Source organism: Brienomyrus brachyistius, chromosome 8 (genome assembly GCF_023856365.1).
Source record: "Brienomyrus brachyistius isolate T26 chromosome 8, BBRACH_0.4, whole genome shotgun sequence".
Taxonomy (NCBI): domain Eukaryota; kingdom Metazoa; phylum Chordata; class Actinopteri; order Osteoglossiformes; family Mormyridae; genus Brienomyrus; species Brienomyrus brachyistius.
In genome coordinates this window covers 830,004-853,638 of record NC_064540.1, presented here as the reverse complement: position 1 = coordinate 853,638, position 23,635 = coordinate 830,004, and the positions used below count along the sequence as shown (strand labels likewise).

Sequence of the window (23,635 nt, the reverse complement as noted above, 5' to 3'; positions counted from 1 at the left end):
GTTTAGTGTTTTGTAGCGTATTAGTACAGAATACCAGTGTATCTAGCCAAATCTGCATGGATGAGGCTTAGTTTTTTCTGTGTAGATTGGGGTATTTTTTGTTAAGTTTGACTAATTACCCATCATTTCATTATTTTTCCATTATGATGTCTACTGTTTATAAAGACAAATGTTCTTGTTAGTTTTTCACTGTGTGGATGTAAAATAAACATTCGCAGCTGCGTTGTAAGGCAGTTTTGTTGGTACGGATTCTTAAGAAATCTGTGATTTTTGGAATAGTTATGGAAATATCACTTTGTACTGCCCAATAAGATTTCCTGAGTTGATGTATTTGTTGCCTGAAGTGCATGTCACACAAATCTAAAAATGTGACATTTTGCTTCACGATAGTAAAGAAATGAACTTTTACCTAAATATTAAGCTGTTGTGATAAAATGTAACTATAAATGAAAGTCATAAAATTACCAAAAAATGTCCATCCACAGGGGCGGCATGGTGGTGCAGTGGTTAGCACTGTCGCCTCACACCTCTGGGACCCGGGTTCGAGTCTCCGCCTGGGTCACATGTGTGCGGAGTTTGCATGTTCTCCCCGTGTCGTCGTGGGGTTTCCTCCGGGTACTCCGGTTTCCCCCCACAGTCCAAAAACATGCTGAGGCTAATTGGAGTTGCTGAATTGCCCGTAGGTGTGCATGTGTGAGTGAATGGTGTGTGAGTGTGCCCTGCGATGGGCTGGCCCCCCATCCTGGGTTGTTCCCTGCCTCGTGCCCATTGATTCCGGGATAGGCTCCGGACCCCCCACGACCCATTAGGATAAGCGGTTTGGAAAATGGATGGATGGATGTCCATCCACACTGTACATATTGGTATCGAGTCGAGGCACACAAACACGATAAGGGGCAATTTGGGGACAATAGTTCACAAACATACTCACATGTTTCTGGAGAAACGCAAAAACCCCAAGTAAATTTAGACACATGCACAGAGACAGGGACAGGACTCACTACTCACCATGTTACTATTCAAATATTGCAACAGCCCAAATGTTTATTTTCCCAATATGTTGATTTAGCTGAATATTAGAATGGTGGAGTATACAGTCAATATCGGTTGTGCAATCTTACCATTGGCTATTTACCCCTTCCCAGGTGAAGTGTGTCCGGTACTGGCCTGACGAAACTGAAGTGTATGGGGACATCAAGGTCACTCTGATCGAGACAGAGCCCCTGGCGGAGTACGTCATTCGCACCTTCACCGTCCAGAAGGTAAGCTACCAGCCTGTGTTCTTCACCTTGGTAGAATTAATATAAGCAACCAGAGATCGACAAGCAGAGAACGGCAACCAGAGAACGGCAACCAGAGAACTGCAACCAGAGAACGGCAAGCAGAGAACTGCAACCAGAGAACTGCAAGCAGAGAACGGCAACCAGAGAACTGCAAGCAGAGAACTGCAAGCAGAGAACGGCAACCAGAGAACTGCAAGCAGAGAACGGCAACCAGAGAACGGCAAGCAGAGAACGGCAAGCAGAGAACTGCAAGCAGAGAACGGCAAGCAGAGAACGGCAACCAGAGAACGGCAACCAGAGAACTGCAAGCAGAGAACGGCAACCAGAGAACTGCAAGCAGAGAACGGCAACCAGAGAACGGCAAGCAGAGAACGGCAAGCAGAGAACGGCAACCAGAGAACTGCAACCAGAGAACTGCAAGCAGAGAACGGCAACCAGAGAACTGCAAGCAGAGAACGGCAACCAGAGAAATTCATCCAGAGAACGGCAAGCAGAGAACGGGAGTCAGAGGATGGTTTTTAGAAGCTTAAATTGGGCTTAGCTGTCGCAGGAGTTCCACTTAGATGACTTAAACATTTTGGTTTGGCTTAAAACCTTGAAGCACATCAGGTTTGCAGTATTAACAGTCCCATCAATGCAGCATGTATTTGTGTCTGTGGCGCAAACCTCTTTGAAATGTTTCCAGTCTCTTTGCTTTTGCTACTTAAGAACTTTAAAGTATACAAGCTTTAACAGTGTGAAAGATGATGGTTTGACCTGTGTGACGTCCAGGTTCAGCTTTCCTGGGGCCTGTGATTCATCCATATAATAAAGAAAGCGTTTTTTTTTTTTTTTAAAGGATGATAATCTAGCATCATCCCAGCTTGTCCACCACATTCATTTGCATATAAATGCGTTTAAGCCAAATTTGTATGTCAAGTACTTCTTGGTAAAGCCATTTTTTTTCAGAATGGAAGTTTCATCAGAATGGATAACCGGTCTGAACCGGCTTGTTTTGGGAGAATTAAACCAAAGCTCGCGGCCAGAGAGGCTTAGCCGTTTTCCTGTTTGTGAGGTTTCCACTCTCTTCGGTGTGTCAGCAGTTCCCGGGCTGCACGCTGACTTGAGCTCTGGCCATTTTTTTTGCCATGTTTACGGACTTTGTGGATTTTATAACCGCTGACAGACATAATCTCAGTATACATGTTCGGTGCTGAGAGGAATGTTTTGGGAACTATATGGTATTATTGGAATTTATGCATCCCCATCATTGGACTGGAAGATATGATCAAATTACCACTTTTATACATCTGATTATAGACGTGGCTCACATAATTTTTCATGACAAAGACAGTGTATGTTGGATCAACGTGGCTTTCAATAAATCCATGACAAGGTACATTTTCATGTGGGTTATTTATGTAATCAAGGTTTTTTATTATGAGGACCTAGACGAACTTTATATTTCTAACAAATTTTATATTATGACTTAGATGTAGATTATATGAGAAAACAATATATGAATATAAATAACTCCACAGGCTTACTCATAATACTGTATGTATGTTTATTTATTGCAAGTGTATGTGCAAAGCCATATTGTAACATGCATTGTGCGATTGTTTAATGCGTAATGTTTCATCCTCCAGGGTCCTGATATAAATCCTTTAATGAACATTTGCACACCTATTAATAATAAGCAATTTTCTTGGTTCTGCCTCCAACCTCTGTCCCCGGCTGATGATGTCCTAATTGGCTGGAGGTGGTCGGGCAGCAAGGTCAACAACCTTAAGCTCAAGAGTGTCAGCTAGGTGTAATCACTTCATTATACTGTAGGGGCTCTATTTTCCATCTGCCTAAAGCTCGGAAAATTGGTTTTGCTAGTTTCATACCAGTTCACGCCATGCGCGCATGTCGCAAAATAGTAAGTGATTTTGCGCCTGCTTTCTGCTCATAGGAGTGGTGTTTTTGCTGTTTTAAGGCAGCACCAAGTCATTTTGACCAACAAAAACCGCATCTAAAGTCATCGGTGCGTCATTAAACGTAATTTAAGATGCACCTTTTAGAAACGACCTACTCGTAAAGAACTATAAGAATGCATAAGTAAGAGGTAACTGGATCAGACCTCCTACATTCAGGGTTCTAGTGGTCATGTGCAACAGGAACATTGGAATGGTTACTCATATAGCCACAGCTAGTACTAAGAACAACGGCATACAGTAAATAAAAAGTGAACAGACTTAGCACAGTGAAGAGGAGTAACACTGGAACACTTGACTGTTTAAAGGCTAGGCTCAGCTTTATGATAGAGAATATGGAGCTGTTACTCAAAGATTAATTTAGTTCCTTGCTGGGGTCCTACTGTTGTTCTTTCGTTCTAAGAGTCTAAGATGTGCAGCATGATCATTTCTTGTTTGTGACACCCCCCACCCCACCCCATTACCCCCCACCCTTCCCCTCAGAAGGGTCACCACGAGATCCGAGAGATACGACAGTTCCACTTCACCAGTTGGCCGGACCACGGTGTTCCCTGCTATGCCACGGGCCTCCTGGGCTTCGTCCGGCAGGTCAAGTTCCTGAACCCTCCAGATGCTGGGCCCATCGTGGTCCACTGCAGGTACTGTTAGGTTCCTGGGGGACAGCAAGCACTGGCTACAGACCGATCATACATCCAGCAGAGACGCATTGTGAGCTTGTTTTATGATCGTTCGCTGACTTTGAAGCAGTGACTCTCCAAAACAGCGGCTGTCTGTGAGCCTCTTTATCAGGACACCTCTCGTCCGTTTCCACCATGTGTCGACACACTTTCCGTAGCCAAAATTATGTCTTCAGGCGAGCCATATGTATAATCCCATGTCTAATTGCAACAAGATACTGAATTTACTGTCAAAATTTTATAGTCTGAATTGCATGAATTTGTATTGCTAGCAAACACAAATTTTTATTGCACCTTCAAATGGGTGCAATAATGTTCTGTTGGTGTTTCAGCTGAGAGGAATATCAAGTGTGTAGAATGTTCCCGAACATATTGTTTTGCTTCCAGAATGTCAGTGACTTGCACCCATCAAAATAATGCTTACTGAGGCAGTGTAACTAATGAAATCCAGACCTTTGCAGGGGCAGGACTGGGTAGTTTTTTTGGCGAGTTTTGTACCGATAGAGGTAGTGCACGTGCCTCTTTCAGGGCCCATACAACTGACATAGACCAGCAGCCGTATCGTTGTGAAAGATCCACGTGGTGCTGGAGTGGAGTGGGTGGCGGGAGGGGGGGGTCAGGGCCGAGGTAAATGGCAGACGGTAAAAAGTAATCTGTGTTTGATGGCGACTCCCCAAGAAAGGCCAGCGTACAATGGGAGACCTCCTCATGGGGTGAATTAGCAGGAATGTCGCGCGTGTTTTTCCCATAGTATCCCATGGGGGTGGGGTGTGAAATGCCAGGAGTAAAGGTCATTACCGCAGACTTACCTGCGCTCCCTCTTACCTGCGCTCCCTCTTACCTGCGCTCCCTCTTACCTGCGCTCCCTCTTACCTGCGCTCCCTCTTACCTGCGCTCCCTCTTACCTGCGCTCCCTCTTACCTCGCCCTCGATGAATCGCACCAGTGCTGCTAATCTTCTTGAATGTTTTTTTCCTTCAAGGTGGGGAGGGTGAGTCAGTGCGGTTTCTCACCTGCGGCAAGCCACCTGCATGGGTAGGCGTCGTTTTTCGGAGGAGCGCGGTTTGTACCAGCGATGCGTACAAATCGCTAGTTCCGCCTCCCAATTATTCCACCGCTGCTCATGATGCTACAACCATTTATTTAGTGTCTTGTCGATGTGCGGGCTGGAGGAGAACGAGTGGCGAGGTTGGGGGGGGGGGGCGGCTCCTGTTTTTGGGAGGTTTCTCCTGGGCACGGAGCCTCGGCTTCATCTGGGATAAGGGACGGTGCTGCTCAAGTCATCGGAAGAGGTTTTCAGCTGCAGCGCGAGGCTCCTGACAGACTGCAGTTTCTAATTTTCTTCGGAGCTCTTTTTTTCCGCCACAAGCTCCCATACCCCCCCCCCCCGCCCCACCCACCGAGTCCGAGATGTTTGCCAGTCACACCATTAATCACGGCGGCTGACAAGCAATCTGTCGAGCTGTAAGCTCCAGAGAGGGCCAGGCGTGCTAGCCAGAGTTGTCGGGGTACCACAGAGCGAATGATGGATGAAAGCCCCCCCTCCCAATGCCGCTAGCAACACCTGTATGATATTTGTGTTTCATTGACGCCCAACACTGGGGTCAGGGCAACCAGCGAAACCCCCAACCCAGCACTAATGGTCACCATGGCAACCACACACAAGACACACGAAAAACTGGGGCCGTCCTGCTTTCTCACCAGCCGATCCCCGCTGTGCCCTCTTGCTCCTACCCACTGATGCCTTCCCCTGCAGCACATAAATATGCATGTGTCTGTGTGTCTGTCTCACCAGTGCGGGTGCTGGCCGGACAGGCTGCTTCATTGCTGTGGACATCATGCTGGACATGGCTGAGAATGAGGGTGTGGTAGACATCTTCAACTGCATTCGGGAGCTTCGCTCACAGAGAGTCAACATGGTGCAGACCGAGGTGGGTGGGGCTGTAGGTCGACCTTCGTGTAGCAGGTCTTCAGCGCTACAGACACCACTGCCAGATTGACTAGCTCATGGGAGTTTTACTTGCACAAAATTTCAGAGAACCAGTTCAGAAAGATAACTAATCAAATCTTGGACCGATCTCAGACCAACCAATCAGATGTCTTGATCCCACCTCCTCAAATTGCTTGGACAACAACTCCTCTACAATCTGATTGGTTATCTCTCTGAACCATTTTTCATTCTGCCCTCAGAACGTTTCTGCAAAACTCCCATGCGTAACTGGTTATCCATCTTTCCTCCTCCCTTGTTGATGGGGTCAGAGATTGATAGGGTTTGTTTTTAAATGTCAGAATTTAAACTGCCATTTCTCCTTTGGGTCAGAGATTGAGTCCAGATCATTTATGCATCAACATTTTTAACCAGCCTTTCTCCTTTGGGCAAGAGATCAAGTTGGCTCCATTTTACACATCAACATTTAAGCTACTGTCTCTCTTTTGGGTCAGAGATCGAGTGGGGACCATTTTAAACATCAACACTTAAACCACTATTTCTCCTTTGGGTCAGAGATCAAGTGAGGAGGATTTTATACATCTGCACTTAAATGCCTTTAAAAAGTTCTTCACGTAGCATGGAAACTTTTTCTTCCCTCTGTCCAGTCAGTCAATTAGAATAAAATGCTAAAGGTTTGTGACTGTAGGTTAGCCCTAATTATCCCCATTATCCCCTGTTCTGTGGCTCTGGCGTGCAGCAGGCCAAGCTCGACTGAGGGCTGAGAGCTTTGACAGCCCAATTAGCCAATCCACTCAATTACTGCCCAAGTAGTTCCTGAGCTGCATGTCAGCAGCAGAGGCAGTGACAGAATTTACCCAACTGGCTGAAGCTCGCCGCCTTTCCAAGGGGCAGTGGCTGGTCTAGAGTCACCTCTTTATCTGCCTTGTCTGCCCTGCGTGCTCCGGTGTCAGGGGGGTAAGTGGCCAAAGGTGTAAAACAACAAAGTACAAATACTTTGTTGATGTACTTAAGTCGGTTCTTTTTGGGATTTGTACTTTATTTGAGTATTTTAAGTTGTTGCAACTTTAACTTCGCTTCATTTCTTATCCAAATAACGACTTTTTACTCCGATGGATTCTGCATGACCATCGTCAGTCACTGAAACAGAAAAAGATCCTATTGCATGCAGCGCACTTGAGTAGAGCAGCACGATTCTGGGTAAAATATGTATCACAAGGTTTTTCTTTTCACTCAGAGTCCAGATTGCAGTATATTTCTTTCTGTATTATTATTATTTTGCATTAGATATCGCCTTCATGGAAATGGAACAAGCAATATGCAGAGATAAACAATATATTGGTTAATACAATTCAAAGTTAGAAAGACTAGAGCTACTGCTGAGAAAATGGTAATGATTGCATTAGACGATCAGCCATCTTTGGTTGTGGAGGACAAGGCTTTTAGTGGGTCACCACTTATAAAAGTACTATAATATTTATCATTTATTTTTCTATCTAGCCCATAGGCTGATTTTTTGCTTTGTACGGAATTTTTTTTTTCTGAATAAAATGAAATGATTTTTATTCTTGGGGCCGCATGGTGGTACAGTGGTTAGCACTGTTGCCCGGGTTCGAGTCTCCGCCTGGGTCACATGTGTGTGGAGTTTGCATGTTCTCCCCATGTCCTCGTGGGGTTTCCTCCAGGTTCTCCGGTACCCCCCCCCCCCCCCCCCGCACAGTCCAAAGACATGCTGAAGCTAATTGAACTTGCTAAGGAGTGCATGTGTGAGTGACTGGTGTGTGAGTGTGCCCTGCGATGGGCTGGCCCCCCATCCTGGGTTGTTCCCTGCCTCGTGCCCATTGCTTCCGGGATAGGCTCCGGACCCCCCGCGACCCAGTAGGATAAGCGATTTGAAGATGGATGGATGGTTTTTCTTAGGCTGAGCAACTAACTTAAAATGCTACATTAAAACCTGTCGAGTGCATTTAGAGGGGTTAGGTTGCTTTTTGTAAGATTAATAGATTTTAATATGTAGTAGTTTCTGCTTAACTACTTTTAAAACCAGATATTTTTACTTGAGTAGTATTTTACTGGATAACTTCAGCTTGTGTAACACGGTAAAGTTTTTTTTTTCTTAGGCATGAAAATTGAGTGTTTTTTTCACTAAGCATAACAGACGAGGTTACAAGGGGAGGGAACGAGGTTTGAAATTGAAAAGTGAATGAAATTGGACTGTCGGGCCGTTGGATGTGAGAATAGCCAAAGAAAATGCGCTACAAATAAGACGGGTTTGTGAAAAGATTCCGTACGCTGTCTGTCAGGGGTAGGGGGGCACAGAGAGCAGATGGGTGTGACACAGAGAGGAGCCGAATGCAGAAGAATAGCTGGAAGCGTGATTGCTTGGCTGCTGTCTTTCCAGCATCTGAGAATCGCCTCAAGATATCTGCATTCACGGCATAGAGCCTCACTCCTGCCTGACATGTATTCATAACGGCCCACTCTTTGGGAAAACTGAGAATATACAGATGTTATAACCTCTTGACGGTATTCTAACGCTCTTCAGTAAAACTAATTGCACCTGCAGTTTGTATCCCTAATTAGCTTTATTTCTTTTTTTTTAAGTAAAAAGGTGCAGTACCATACACAGGGGTCAGAAGATGTGATTAGCAACTATGGGTGGCTGGAAAACCAGAGAAATTTGCCTTATATGAAAATTTACTTTTTAAATTTTTCTTTGGTGACCAACAAAAAATAAGTTTTCTTTTTGTAGTTTTTTGAAATTTTGTTAAATCAGATGATTGAATATGTAATTGCACACTTCAAGAAGCAAATCATTTTCATGTTTTCTTTCATGTGTAATGAAACTTAAGCACAACTTATTTATACTTTTATCTGCAAATACAGTTGTGAGTTAAAGACGCAATTGTTGGTTTTATTTAATAAAAATGAGCTCCCAGACCAGAACTGCACACTTAGAGATTATTTTTCCTTTTAGTTCCCAACACAGATGTTTCTGTCCATTAAAAAATATTACGATTGTACTCGAGAAACCCAGAGACACGTTAATGGTGCCCCTGGCAGTAATGGGCACACAGCAATTTGTTCAGTGTGACGTACAGTTACAACAATAATCCTGCACGAAACAACAAAAGGCAATTAATCCTTTAGATTGCTTCCTCTGCTGGAAAGATCAAGGTGGATAATGGCTGGGGGAGGGTAGCTATGCTGCACTCTGGGATAAAGAACTACAATTAAGAGTAGGCTTTTCTCTTTTTTGGCCTGGAATGTTTAGAGATCTGTTAGGCAATAAGAGCCTGCTCTGGGGATTAAGCTGTGCTTTGTAAAGGCAGCATGACTGTTTCAAGCCACAATTTAGGTCCCTTTAACCGGTTGGTTACCTCCCATAAAAAGTCTGTAACCAGATATTCAGACCATTAAAAAAATACGTATTATCAAATGTGGGACACTGCAGTAAAAAAACGAATCTCCATATTCATCATCGTAGGCCAGGCTTAGTGGGTAACGCTGTCGCCTCACACCTTAGGGGCTGGAATCCAACCGCAGATCTGTGTGTATGAAATCCGCATGGTTATTCTGGGTGCATGTAGAAGCCTGATCTGTAAGAGGTAATTATGAATCAGAATATTTAGTGGATGGTGAACATTCTGTGCTTCACCGCAATAGGTATCAGAGGGTGCTGTCTGGGTGACGTGGTGCAGGCCATGCAGAGTGGTGATAGCTGGTTGGTTCCATTGCAGGAGCAGTATGTCTTTGTCCACGACGCCATCCTGGAAGCTTGTCTGTGTGGCAACACGGCCATCCCAGTCTGTGAATTCAGAGAAATATACTATAACATCAGCAGGCTGGACCCTCAGACTAACTCCAGTCAGATCAAAGATGAATTCCAGGTAGGAGCCGCCCTCCTTGCCCTTAACCTGAGTGAGAATCCAGCACAGCTTCACACAGTGTTTCACATGTTCGCTTCTCCCCTGCATCCTTGTCTTGTTGATGTGTCTGTCCAGACGCTGAACATCGTGACCCCGCGGGTGAGGCCAGAGGACTGCAGTGTGGGACTGCTGCCCAGGAACCACGACAAGAATCGCAGCATGGACGTGCTGTCAGTAGACCGCTGCTTGCCCTTCCTCATCTCCGTCGATGGAGAGACCAGCAACTACATTAATGCTGCTCTTATGGATGTGAGTGTCTACACAGAGATGCCTATGACTCCCCTGACTTAAATATCAGTAAACTGGTACATATTCTTTTCAATAAATGCTGTATTTTTGAATGCAAGTTCCAGACATAAGGAATGTTTATGGAATATATTGAAATTCCTTGAAATAGTTGTATATGCAAATCAGACTGAATATTTGGGTTGAAACAATGGCAGCTGAACACTTAGCTGCGAAACACGGAAAGTGAAAGAAGGGGGTACTGCGGAACACATGGCTGAACGTTCTCTCCCTTGCAGTGTGACACAGGATATTGCGCCTCTGACAAAAGACCACATCTGTATGTCTTTGCGTGTTTGGCAGAACCTTCCGGCAGCTCACACATGGGTTACACCAAACTAACGAAATGCTACAAATTCTCAAAGTCAATGGAGGCCCTTACCCTTGGGTGACTTCTGAACATTTAGCAGGAAATCTCTGCCCTGGTGTTTCCTGTGTAGTTTGTGAGTTGTAGTCCAAGCAAGTGTGTCATCCTGGAATGCAATACTTCGCTTATTCTGGCATGAAAGCTTCTTTCTTTGTAAATCCCTTTAGCCTTTGCATTGATCATGTAAACCAGGGGCATCAGAGGGTCATGGATATTCTGGCAGATTCAGGGGCCCCTCCATATGAAAAACAATAATGTATACAGCAGTTGGGGCGACCCAATGTGACATTTTGTCAGGGAGCCCTGAATTCCTAGCTACGGCCCTGGTACAATATGTACTTGTCTTGCAGAGGTACAGTTGGGTAACTTGCTTAGTTGATGTAAATTTGGCCCCATCGATTTCCAGAGCCATAAACAGCCAGCGGCCTTCATAGTCACCCAGCATCCTCTGCCCAACACGGTGGCCGACTTCTGGAGGCTGGTGTTCGACTACAACTGCTCATCCATAGTGATGCTGAACGAGATGGACGCAGCGCAGGTAATAGCGGAACCTTGGTCTTGGCCTCCAAGCCCATGTACATTCCCAACCTGATTTATCATTCTGGTCTCTTCCATCGAAGCCTTGAAATATTCTGTTACCAGACGCCCATAGTCTCCACCGGTGTGTGTGTGTGTGTGTGTGTGTGTGTATCAAAGAATGTTCTGAAACATCAACAAGAATAAATATTTTGTTCTAAAATATTAAAAGCAGGTAAGTTTAGATGTGGTAAGTTTATGCTGACAGAGTCTAAAAACTGAAGGGGTGCTAGTGAATGCTTTCCCCAAGAATTTGGGCTTTCCCCAAAATATTCACTCTCCCGCTGTTTTTCAACTCTGCATGATCACTTACTGCATCGTCCTTGAGTACGTGCCACATTCAGCTCATTTACAAAGGCCTATTTTTTCTGATTTTAAGGGAGAAGGGAAATCATCCATATGACCCTCCATCAAAGCTCTAAGTATAATTTTCAGTGTTGCGGGTTCGAATCTTGCCTTGTAGTTGGCATATTTCCCCTGTATTACAGGTACATGGGTTTCCTCCATTTAGACTAATTGGTAGTATGTGCCCTACGATGGACTGGCATCCAGTGCAGGGTGTACCCTAGTCTTGTGCCCTACGTTGTTTGGTATAGATCCCATCACCACCCCCACCCAACCCCCCACCCCCACCCCCGAGACCGAGGACAAGCAGATAGATCTATGGAAAGTTGGATGGATGGATGGATGGATGGAATGTATGGATGGAAGGTGCTGTTTTGTCATTATGTTGGCTTTGGGGGTCATTCCACAAGGTGGACTTTATGTCACGTGTTCCCTGGGATGCCCAGCTATGGTAGTAGGTTGAGCTGTTTACGGATGGCGGATGGAGGGATGATGGAGGGATGATGGAGCCAGAGGGGGTATCCGTGTCATGAGCTGCCCTTCTTCCCTTAGCTCTGCATGCAGTACTGGCCCGAGAAGAGCTCCTGCTGCTATGGTCCCATCCAGGTGGAGTTCATCTCCGCAGACATCGACGAGGACATCATCAACAGAATCTTCAGGATCTGCAACATGGCCCGGGTATGATCAATCACTCCCCCCCCCCCCCGTCACACGTCCAGGGATGTTGCCTCTGGCAACCCCCTCTCCTCCACGTTGAAAAGCCAATGCCGTAGAACATAGGCAGTGAAGTCCAGGAATAAAAGGTTAAGTCCACGCGGTCATCAGCTAGACATCCTGCTCATCTCCAGGACTTTAAATGGTTTAAATGGCTCAGATGGGCCCCATTATCATCTGCGATGTGTCGGCGTTGACCTGGGCGTCACCGCGTCTGACAGAGTGTGAAGTCGCTGGCGCTGCGTCACGGCTTCGCACCCCCGCGCCCGTAAGCTGGTCATACGCACCCCCCCATCACCCGGCCTGTCTCCCTAACCCGCGGTGACAGGCCGGATTTACCGGCCACCAAGCCGGCGGCAGTGTGAAGAAGCGCAGCAGCGTCGCCAATCTGCTGTGAAGTGCCTCGAATTGGCACGGAGCGGGCCGGCGTGTGCCCACACCACCGAGAACCAGAGCCAAGAAACATAGCTCCCATCTGACCTTCCGGTTCCTTCATTTTATTTAAAGTTTTTATGGGAACCGGGGTGGCCTGGTGGTACGGTGGTTTAGTTCCTGTTGCCTCGCACCTCTGGGTCCCGGGTTCCACGTGTGCGGAGTTCCTCCCTTTGTCATCATGGGGTTTTCTTCAGGTTCTCCAGCTTCCCCCCACAGTCCAAAGACATGCTGAGGTTAATTGGAGTTACCAAATCGCCCGTAGGTGTGCATGTGTGAGTGAATGGTGTGTGAGTGTGCCCTGCGATGGGCTGGCCCCCCATCCTGTGTTGTTCCCTGCCTCGTGCCCATTGCTTCCGGGATAGGCTCCGGACCCCCCGCGACCCAATAGGATAAGCAGTTACAGAAAATGTATGAATTGATAGATGGATTTTTATGAGAACATGTCTGGACATAAAGTGATGTTTAGGGGTGAGAGGTGGGCGATATAACCAGTGCTGACGCCGTCGGTGGTGACGCTCTCCCCGCAGCCCCAGGACGGCTACCGCCTGGTGCAGCACTTCCAGTTCATCGGCTGGCCGGCGTACCGCGACACCCCGCTGTCCAAGCGCTCCATCCTGCAGCTGGTGCGGCGCCTCGCCAAGTGGCAGGAGCAGTACGACGGGGGCGACGGGCGCACCGTGGTGCACTGCCTGTGAGTCCCACGCTGTGGCGCTCTCTAGTCACCTGCTGCTACATCGCACGCTTACAGGACGTTTTTTTATCCCTTCTCAGTGCTGTCTGGGACAGCAGCCCCACGGTGGCACATTACTGGATAAATGGTTATGGAAAATGGATGGGTGACACACATACACCCAAATATGGGCCTATATACACTAATTACAATAATCACAATATCCATGATCCATCGTATTCATGTGCTGTGGCACTCATAATTAGATTACATTAAATGAACTTTATTGATCCCAATCATCAGCATAGGGTTAAAACATTTGTTTTGGGTTATTGTTAATTTAGTAACAGCAGTCAATGGTAATGTGGCACATTAATAATATTTCATTTGAGGGGAAAGTATAGAAGGTAAAAGGTCATTGTAGTAAATGACTTTCAATGCTTTCTAGTTTGTTGACTTTTAAATGTGTGGACTGCACTTTGAAATACACGTTCAGAGGCAGTGCTGTTATTTGAGAATTACTGAAGATAGTCGTCAATATTAAAATATATGTAGTGATAATTAATGGGTAGCACTGTGGGGTCACACACACACAAGGTTAAGGGTTTGATTTCCACAACCAGCTTCGTGTGTGTGTGTGTGGGGTTTGCATGGGCATGTGAGTGTCCTCTAAAATGACCGAAATCCCACCCATGGATTCCCCTGCCTCATCACCTGTGCTTTGGGAGAGGGGCTCCAGGCTGACCATGAAATACATCTTGGATGGATGGATATGTATCTAAATTAAGGTATACATTTATATATTCCTTCGTATATGTAATTTCCAGTGAGAAAAGACTTCCACCAATGGATTAAAGTGATTTTTACAGTCTTTCCCTTCGGGCTGCCAATGAAGGGTTAAGTCCCCTCGCTGTCGCCTCAGCCCGCCGGAGCAGTGCACGAAATGTCAATTTAACGATCCCTTCGCCTGCTTTCACACACAGAGACAGCTGCCATTCTCTCAGCGTACCCTTGATTAATATTTCATTTCAGCCCAGACTTAAATAGTTTCATTTAAACTATTACATGGATGGGGTAGCACTCTGCATCACTCTGTATTAGCCAAACATGTCACTGTGGATTTGGAGACCCCCCCACAACAAGGCCATAAGCTAAATTACGGCACTGAGCAAGAATTAAAAACGAGGTTTATCAAAATATGTCAAACAAGCCTCCATGTAAGTACTACTATCCTGGGGTAAAAACCATCTTAAAAGCACTTGCCATATGCCCTGGTGTGTGTGCTGTTGGGACGCCTTTGACCGTGGCACAGGCTCCCTGGGGCACATCTAGTCGGAATAAACAAAGCAGAAATGGCCACCTAATCTGATTTCGAGAAACAGTGCGACCCGGGAGCAGACTAAGTAAGTAAAGAGTAAATAAGTAAACAGGAGTGCCCCTCACCCCCCCATCAGCAGTGGTCTGGTGGTGCAGTTCCAATTAGGACGCAGTTGGTTCCAAATTCCGCTGTTGTGTTTATTTTCTGCCAGATAGTCACGTCGTGCCACCCATCAGCAGATAATGCCTCAGGGAATGCCTGTATCGCTGAATGGGTTGACTGGCACTGCCCCCCTTCTTCCTTTATGGTGTCTTTGGACTGGAGTTGGGGGCTGAACCAGAAGCCAGTTCCCTGAGTGAAGTTTCTCGATAGGTCCACGCGCATCAAGCACTGAATCAGAACGTTTGACCTGCCCTCTCATCTGAAATAGAACAGCTGGAATGACTGCCTTGATGTTTAATTGCAGCCTTTTAGGCTTATATGTTACTACCGTGAACATATTTCCATAGCAGACAGAGCCCAGGGATTAAAAATGAAGTCTTAGCAGGGTATTGATGAGGATTTAATGAAAGCACGGGAGCTTGTCATATCCAGCCGCTGCGGTACAGGCCACCGCACATCAAAGGGAACCCACTTCCTTTCTATTCATCTCATATCACTGTTGTTTCAGTCTCCGAAGCCCCCGTAAGTCAACAGTTAAAATTTTTCCGTGCAGGAAAATTTATGCGTAAAACTCTGAAAATAACTTCACATTCCTCAGTCAATCGCTGTTACTTGCTACACGACAGGAACTATGAAACAATTGAAATGTTTCCCCCTTCTGTTTCTCCCAAATGGAAAACAAGATGTCTGTAGTACAGCAATTACGTCAGCCACTGCTTGGTCTTTCAGATTTTGATCTCGCAATCATCTTGAAAAGAGAACAATAGATCTTTGCGGGATCATGGGAGTCTCCGATCGACTTCAAACATCTCAGGACATCATGAGGCAATTAGAAGATCTCAGGGTTTTTTTGCTGTTTCATACGGTTTCAATTTGCTGTTTATTAGAATTCAGTCCTGCATCTTTACTATTTCTCGTGTGAATCACTGATCTCTTGGTTTATTGCTGCCATTTATTGCTCCAGTGAATCATGATTGGGTGAAAACAGCTTGGCGGAAGGTCTCTGCAGGATGGGTCTGTGTAAGGGGTCTGTGTAATTAAATTAGCTTCACCTTCACCTGTCCTTTGTTGTCCTCTGTGGTATAAATTGTCGTGTTGCTGTCGCTTATCCCCAATAACCAGACTCTGACCTAGTTACAAGTTGTGAAACACAAGTAACATTTCGTTTGGTTTGTTTTATTGTACTTCTGTCAAAATTGCCTGTTTTCAGTCTTTGAGTTTGGTTATCTTGATCCCATCTAGATGCCTTTACCCCTAAAACAAAAGAAGGACTGTAAACTGCTCCATACCCAGCCTGATCATATCCTTGTGAGGTTCAGTTCACTGACTGGAGCACATCTTGCGACTCAGATAAAAATTATTCTAATAAATGTTCCTTTGGGAGTTCTGTAACTTTCTGGATGAAAACATGTGAGACCCACATACCTTCTTCTCAGTGCCAGGTTTCTGCTCGGTGGCACACGGGATCATTACGGGCTCGTTGTCAGCTGTCTGCAGTGTCAGGCTGAATTACATCGATTTTCAGTCCTGTTCTCCTGGCTGGTTTAATACTTTAGTTGGACCCGATTCCAGAATAACTCCCCTGTACCGTTACCTGCATTCATTGCACTTAAAACAGTAGCTTCAGCTTTTGAGGCTCAAACTAATACAACCTAACATCATTCAGCAATTTTACAGTAATTTTTGCTATGACATGACAAATCTCTAGATCTGATAATGTTTCCCCGGCTGGTCAAGAAGAAATTCTTGACAAAGAAGAAAGTTTTGATTACGTTTATGTGTATTTAAATGTATGATAATGTCTATGATATCTAAGCTAAGTCTGAGCGACACATAACACAGTCACCACATGACTCGATGCAGCGATGCTGCAGTGTTGCATCGGGTCACACTTTGCTCGTGTCGTCGCAGCACCGGTGGCGGCCGCAGCGGCACCTTCTGCGCCATCTGCAGCATCAGCGAGATGATCCAGCAGCAGAACATCGTGGATGTGTTCCACACGGTCAAGACGCTGAGGAACAACAAGTCCAACATGGTGGAGACCATGGTAGGTGGAGATCTCCTTCTTCTTGAGGACCCCCCAAAAACCCGGGTAAACAGGATAAGCAAAAAGCAGACTTTCATATAACAAGATGAAATAGCACATTTTCCCAGCTTTGCCTTCAATGGATATTTATCTAATGGCCCTGAAAGCCATACAAGAGAACAACCATTGTGCAGATAATTTCTATGGTGGTTGGCATGGGGCATAAAAATGTCATGGCCACCCAGGCTAGTGATACAGTAGGCAATGTTGTTATTAATTAACGTAATTGTTTGCGTTGTGCTATTAAGTATTTATTATATTTTTAGTACTTACTAGTCAGCGTTAGTATTTAGGCATTAGCTATTTAGGTTAATTAATATGCATTGTGACTTAGGAAACAATATGTTAAAGAATTAACTTCTCTAACTTGCCTGTAGTATGTGATTGTGTGCTGGTTTGCATACATGTGTCATGCATCCTGTTCAGGATATCCCCAGCCTAGAGCCCCTAGCTGCCCGAATAGTTTACAACTACAAATTGGGTGCATGCATAGTTGAAATGATTAATGTTGTTGCATGTGTTGTTTGCTTTTATTGTCAAAATTGAATAACTTGCTGAATGCACAAAGAATATATAGAGAAGACGCAGGGAGTGAGTGGATGTCACTGAGATTTTACAATCCGTGTTCATGACTCTGCCGGGCCGTAGTGTAATAAAACCACAGTTCAGGCCTCAGTTCTTTTGCGTGTCGATTAAGTTGCTTCATTCTTGCTCGTGAATGATTTTAGCTGCGCGTAATAAAATGATTGGTCAAACCTGCCAGCAACAAACTGCCCGCATGAATGAAGTGTACTGTCAATCCATTCTGGCTAGCCCCGCCATCTAGTGGTGTTACTGAACGATGCTGCCAAGGAATAGCTCATGCAGCACAGAAGATGACGCATCCGCGGTCTTTAGGTCATAAGGCTTCATTAGCACCATCTGCAGATGTTCAGTTCAGGTCGTGTTTTCTCCTTGACACCATGTGGATGAAATGTGTTACCGTGCAATATTGCAGAGTATATCAGTGCAAGCTGTGTACCTGAGTCAGTTTCCACTCCTCAGGAGGAAAAAACAATATTAGCCGTGAAAAACGTAAGCCAGAAGTGGTGTACAAATGGGATGTTGGTTCATTTTCAGGAGCAGTACAAGTTCTGCTATGAAGTTGCCCTGGAGAGCCTGAGCTCCTTCTGAGGGGTCCAGTGGAGGGAACAGATGTGCCATCACCCCACTCCCAGCCCCTTGCAGACTATGGCAGAGACACGGCCATCGTGTTTGCGGCAGAGAGCCGAGGACATCCACACGCGAGGAACCGTTCTGCTGACTGGGGCTATTTTTGTGCGCCGGTCCCCCATCCCTCCCCCCGCCCCTCGGTCACTGTAAACACAAAGAAAGACATTGTGTTAATACGTTGCTTTCAGTGTCCAGAGTCGACTCGTGCATCCTGGGCTGTAATGTGATATTGTACAGTAACTTTCTTTTTCGATATTTGCCTTGAATGTTATGTCCCCTCCCCCCCCCCCCCCCCACCAGTGTAAAAAGAAAAGAAAAGAAACACAACGTCACAACATGCTGATTCAGTGGCAACATCAGCTAAAAAAACAACAACGATAAAAGCACACCTTCCGTGTGTTTCTGCATCTCCTGGAGCCTGACGGCAGGTAATCCCAGCTGAGTCAGCACCCCATGGCCACAGATATCACTTTAGTACATCTTCGGTCTCAATGGTTCAGACGCCAGGGGTTGGAACACACACACATGTACGCACACTGTACAGGAAGAAGAAGTTTATAAACGTTTGAGTGTTCGGCGTTGGCTATTGGCTGGTTTATTTGTTCATTTTATTTTTCTGACGCCTGCTGCCCCCACAGCTTCCTGCACTAGACAGACAATCAGACCTGTAGGTACCCAGTGCGGGTGTGGTTTTTTTTTCCCGGTGCGAGGAGCGACGGCACGGTGTGTGTCTCACTGATGAGGTGCGACCCCCCCCCCCCCCCCCCCCCCGCATTGCCCCTTTTCTCCCACACTGTTCCAGTGTTTTCTTTGTGGTTCCCGTGTTTTGTAATTTGCACTTTATTTTCCAGAAGCCTCTTCTTTACCTCAGTATCGGTGCACGTTTGTGATGTCCTCCTTTCCGTTCACGTTACTTGATAGTGCCGCACTGACATTACTGGGCCCGAGCGAATTGCTACATCTCACTGGATGACACTTCCAAGGCATTCGGAGAAGCCAATAGGATCTGTGTCCAAAGCCTAAACGCACACAGACTTCCTCAGACGCAGAGGTGACGTTGGGTTTGTCTAAGAAGCTTTTTAATCACCTACACTGAAATAAAATCGAATCTCAGCCTCTGCTATTCCATGAAAGAAGAAATTCTTGGCAAGGAAAATAGGATTTGTTTACATTTGCTTTTTTTTCCGCAAATTTTTCATCCCCATATTTGTACATTTTTATTTGTCTTATACTAGCAATGTGATATTTAGATTTGGTGATTGAAATGCCATGGTTGCTTTGTTGTTTGAAATGTCGTAACACTAATAAAGGGACCAAAATATTTAACATTATGAGAGCTGTCCAATGGTTTTACTCTCACAACCACAGTGTGACATGTATTCTGAGAGTGTTGTTTTAAATGGGCTATTTTAAATACAATAAATGTAATCTGTTGCCGTAGTCATGCATGGTTGGACTGACAGCTGTAATCTTCCGTGGGCTCCGTACTGTAGCAGTGGTTGAAGGGGAGGAATAGACAAGTGTCATTATCTAACTTGATTGATTTGTAAACCGGGGATGTGACTTGATTGCGAATATGAGGCTGATACACGTCTTTACTTTAATTGCCCGTTTTTCTTCTGATCTCACAGTCCACCAGCGGGTTTGTTTAAACCAAAGGTCATCCTTCCAGATGTTCCTGGCATCTGGGTGGGCTCAACTCAATGGAGCATTAATCTCGATGTTGAATGATAAGACTGACTAGTAGTTTATTTGGGAAAATACTGCTCTTAATTAATAGGCTCGCGACCCAGAAGGATAAGCGGTTTGGAAAATGGATGGATGGATGGGTGGATGGATGGATGCTCTTATTTACAGCGCTATGCTTTGAAAGCAAAGTCATTGTTTCAAAAACTAACTTTTAGGTTTTAAAGGTAGCTAGGTGGCTCAGTGGTTAGCAGTGCTAACTATGCCATCGTAGAAGGTTTGAATCCGATCTGGTCCCTCATTCCATCGAGGGGGTTTGTGGTTTGTGCTTCCAGGAATAGCTCCCGGTCCCCATGACCCTGCCTAAGATAAGTGGTTGGAAGATGAACATTTAGTATCCATAAATACTGTAGTATCTCTCTGATAGCAGCTTTGCCTGGAAAATTTAAATGAATCCAAATTTAAATTCCCATGTTCTTCACAATGCTGACTGACGTTCCCTCTCAATTGGTGGCTTCTCCAGTAAAAGTCTGAATGTAGTTCATTCAAGTTAATCACATGACTGTGGTTCTACAGAGTCCGGACATTCCATTATGTTAATCACATGGCTGTGGTCCTACAGTGCCCGGACACTTCATTATGTTAATCACATGGCTGTGGTTCTACAGTGCCCGGACACTTCATTATGTTAATCACATGGTTGTGGTTCTACAGTGCCTGGACACTTCATTATGTTAATCACATGGTTGTGGTTCTACAGTGCCTGGACACTTCATTATGTTAATCACATGGCTGTGGTTCTACAGTGCCTGGACACTTCATTATGTTAATCATATGGCTGTCGTCCTACAGTGCCCGGACACTTCATTATGTTAATCACATGGCTGTGGTTCTACAGTGCCTGGACACTTCATTATGTTAATCATATGGTTGTGGCTCTACAGTGCCTAGACACTTCATTATGTTAATCACATGGGTGTGGTTCTACAGTGCCTGGACACTTCATTATGTTAATCACATGGTTGTGGTTCTACAGTGCCCGGACACTTCATTATGTTAATCACATGGTTGTGGTTCTACAGTGCCCGGACACTTCATTATGTTAATCACATGGTTGTGGTTCTACAGTGCCCGGACACTTCATTATGTTATGCACATGGTTGTGGTTCTACAGTGCCCGGACACTTCATTATGTGACTGTCCTCCTCCTCCAGTTCAATGTACACAGAGCTCAACCAGATGTTTAGTGTTCTGGCACCAAATTTGTTCCAATCAAAGCTGCTGAATGAAAGTCACAAAAACAAATTACACCTTCATTGGTGGAAATTCTAGTTCCGTCCCATAAACAAACATCACGAAAACAGAACAAAGCAGGGTTTGCACACGACGTCTGATCTCCACTAGCCCAGGGGTTGATCTTTCTGTGGTATGTCGACTCAGACTCAGGTATCTTTCAAACTTCACATCACGCTTTTTGGGGGTCTGAGACCCCTGGGGTGAGCACATTGATGCTTTTGTTCACGAAACCGCAACAAAGGCAAATAGTCTTACTTAAGTCTGAATAACCGGCTGCTTTACTCACTACCTTCCATTCTGATCCCTCAGTTTTCAATGGGCTTAGCAACAATTAAGCCAGCAAGACATGTAGTGGTAAACAACAGGGTCTGATCACCTGAAGGTTGCAGGCCAAGAGCCAGGAGAGGTCCTGCTCTAGAGGACTTTCAGAAACTTTTACAAGTCAAATCACTTCAGACTTCAGTAAAATATACTGCATGATAAATAGTCAAAAATATATATAAACAATATATATAATCTTAAGTCACGATTCCAAATTCCATACCCTAGAGTAATGTAAAAATAAATAAATAAATAACATAACATATATCTAACTTGTGGGGCGGCATGGTGGTGCAGTGGTTAGCACTGTTACCTCACACCTCTGGGACCCGGGTTCGAGTCTCCGCCTGTGTCGCATGTGTGTGGAGTTTGCATGTTCTCCCCATGTCGTCGTGGGGTTTCCTCCAGGTACTCCAGTTTCCCTCCACAGTCCAAAAACATGCTGAGGCTAATTGGAGTTGCTCAATTGCCCGTAGGTGTGCATGTGAGAGTGAATGGTGTGTGAGTGTGCCCTGCGATGGGCTGGCCCCCTGTCCTGGGTTGTTCCCTGCCTCGTGCCCATTGCTCCGGGATAGGCTCCGGACCCCCCGCGACCCAGTAAGATAAGCAGTTTGGAAAATGGATGGATGGATGGGTATCTAACTTGTTTACCTGCTGTATATTGATCACAAGTTGTTTGAAGTATGCAGGCAGGTGTGTACTGTATGGTGGGGGCATAAAAAGGCCTGTATCCATTTGAATTCCTTCAGTACATTATTATCTTATTAAAGTGAAAACAACTCCACATAACACGCCCGGTGTTTTATCGCCTGCTCTGAAAGTTACAGTATGCCCATCATGCGGTGATGATTACGGGCTTCACAAAGACGTCATTATTGTCCTCAGACAAAAAGAAGATGACTTATTTACTCCCAGGAAATGTAAAAAGAGCACTGAGATGCTCCGATGCTGCGAAGTGATTGTGCCGCAGGGTTGATGACGATTGGTAAGAAGAAGGCAGTGCGGAATATTAATGAGTTTAATTGGTAAATGGGCTCCCACACAGTCTCCTGCTCTTCTGAGGTTCTTTCAAGTCTCTCAACTCCCTGATTTCATACTGAATGTGGTGGGAAGTACAAGGTCTGAGGATTTTTTCCCCCATGTAAGTTACCCTGTGTGTACCTAACATGAAGAAAAAGATGCTAGGGGCGCCCCAGAAAGATTCTGCACCACTGATGAGAGACATGTGGCTTGGAAATCCATGGTGGTTAAAGCTGTTATCCACTGTCAGTTACCCACCTTTTAACCTCATTGGTGCTGTTGGCTTTATTGCTTCTCATTGGCTTGTGACTGACGGATCTCGGTAATCTGACCCCCTGTGGATTTCTCAGCCTCGTTCCTCTCATCACTGGCATAAGCCAAAGAACAAAAATCATTCTGACCTCTGACTTCCATCACTTGTAGTATTGATAAGAAGGTGGACTTGGAATCCTCAGCTCTCTCTTCACCAACACTTGTCAGAAAATAGACTCTGAGTACGCAAACACTGGTTTTACTGCCATAAAATCAGACAAGACACCCTTTCTGATGCACTGTCTGTCTAATGTTCAGTATGCCGGGCAGGATGCCACAGAAACAGGTAACCATTGACTCCAGAACAAGGTTCCAGAACAAGGCTTGCTGGAGAAAGTAATGAGATGCAATTTAGCCTAGAGGACGCCAAAATCTGGACATAAACACTGAAAGACAAAGACCAAACAAAACGAGGCAAAACGATAAATAATGGCATGAATCAGACAAGGTAAATGCTCTGGGACCAATAAGTCGAAGTTGGTTTCTCAGTACATATTAACTCTGAGATGTCTGGGTTTCATTAAACCTCAGGTAAAACTGGGATACTAGTACTTAACCTGATTTATTTTTCCTTGATTTTCTCAAAACTCACATTGTATCTTCTAAAACCCATCCACGTTTAATGCGATATGTAATTCTTTTTTTTAATACATGAGACATAAAAATTTTATGCTGTGCAAAGTATCAGTAACGCAAGGCTGTAGAGCCATAATTCTGAAAAAAGAAAAAAAAAAACAACTGTCACCGGGACAGAATATGAATAAGTTAACACAAATTTTATGACCCCTGGGTTTAAACATAATGGACTTCAAGAAATGTGACGGCAAAGGCATTTACATTGGGTGAGATATGGCAGCTGGCCGCGATGACCTCGCTGTTTTATGAGGCTTACAGTTTCTTTCAAATCCCACATTAACAACAATAAAAGTATACAGCCCACTTTATCCCACTTACCACCCGGTTTATGGCCAAGAGATCTGATTGCCAAGCACATATTTTGCGGTCCAATTTAATCCGAAACCTAGACTGTTGTCCA

At 45.2% G+C, this 23,635-nt stretch overlaps 1 protein-coding gene across 12 annotated transcripts in view; it reads left to right on the top strand.

Annotated features, from left to right (window-relative positions):
- ptprt (protein tyrosine phosphatase receptor type T) overlaps positions 1 to 19,295 on the top strand; it is a 210,948-nt gene extending 191,653 nt beyond the window's left edge. For 11 of the 12 annotated variants that reach the window (XM_049023373.1, XM_049023371.1, XM_049023368.1 and 8 more), the window contains 10 exons: positions 1,146 to 1,262; positions 3,725 to 3,879; positions 5,713 to 5,848; positions 9,606 to 9,755; positions 9,870 to 10,043; positions 10,853 to 10,984; positions 11,920 to 12,045; positions 13,044 to 13,207; positions 16,578 to 16,713; positions 17,872 to 19,295. In XM_049023373.1, the coding sequence (XP_048879330.1) occupies positions 1,146 to 1,262; positions 3,725 to 3,879; positions 5,713 to 5,848; positions 9,606 to 9,755; positions 9,870 to 10,043; positions 10,853 to 10,984; positions 11,920 to 12,045; positions 13,044 to 13,207; positions 16,578 to 16,713; positions 17,872 to 17,925 (1,344 nt within the window). In that variant the 3' untranslated portion in view covers positions 17,926 to 19,295. The remainder of the gene's footprint in view (positions 1 to 1,145; positions 1,263 to 3,724; positions 3,880 to 5,712; positions 5,849 to 9,605; positions 9,756 to 9,869; positions 10,044 to 10,852; positions 10,985 to 11,919; positions 12,046 to 13,043; positions 13,208 to 16,577; positions 16,714 to 17,871) is intronic. The other variant, XM_049023370.1, reaches the window with a different exon arrangement.
- The last annotated feature ends 4,340 nt before the right edge of the window (positions 19,296 to 23,635 follow it).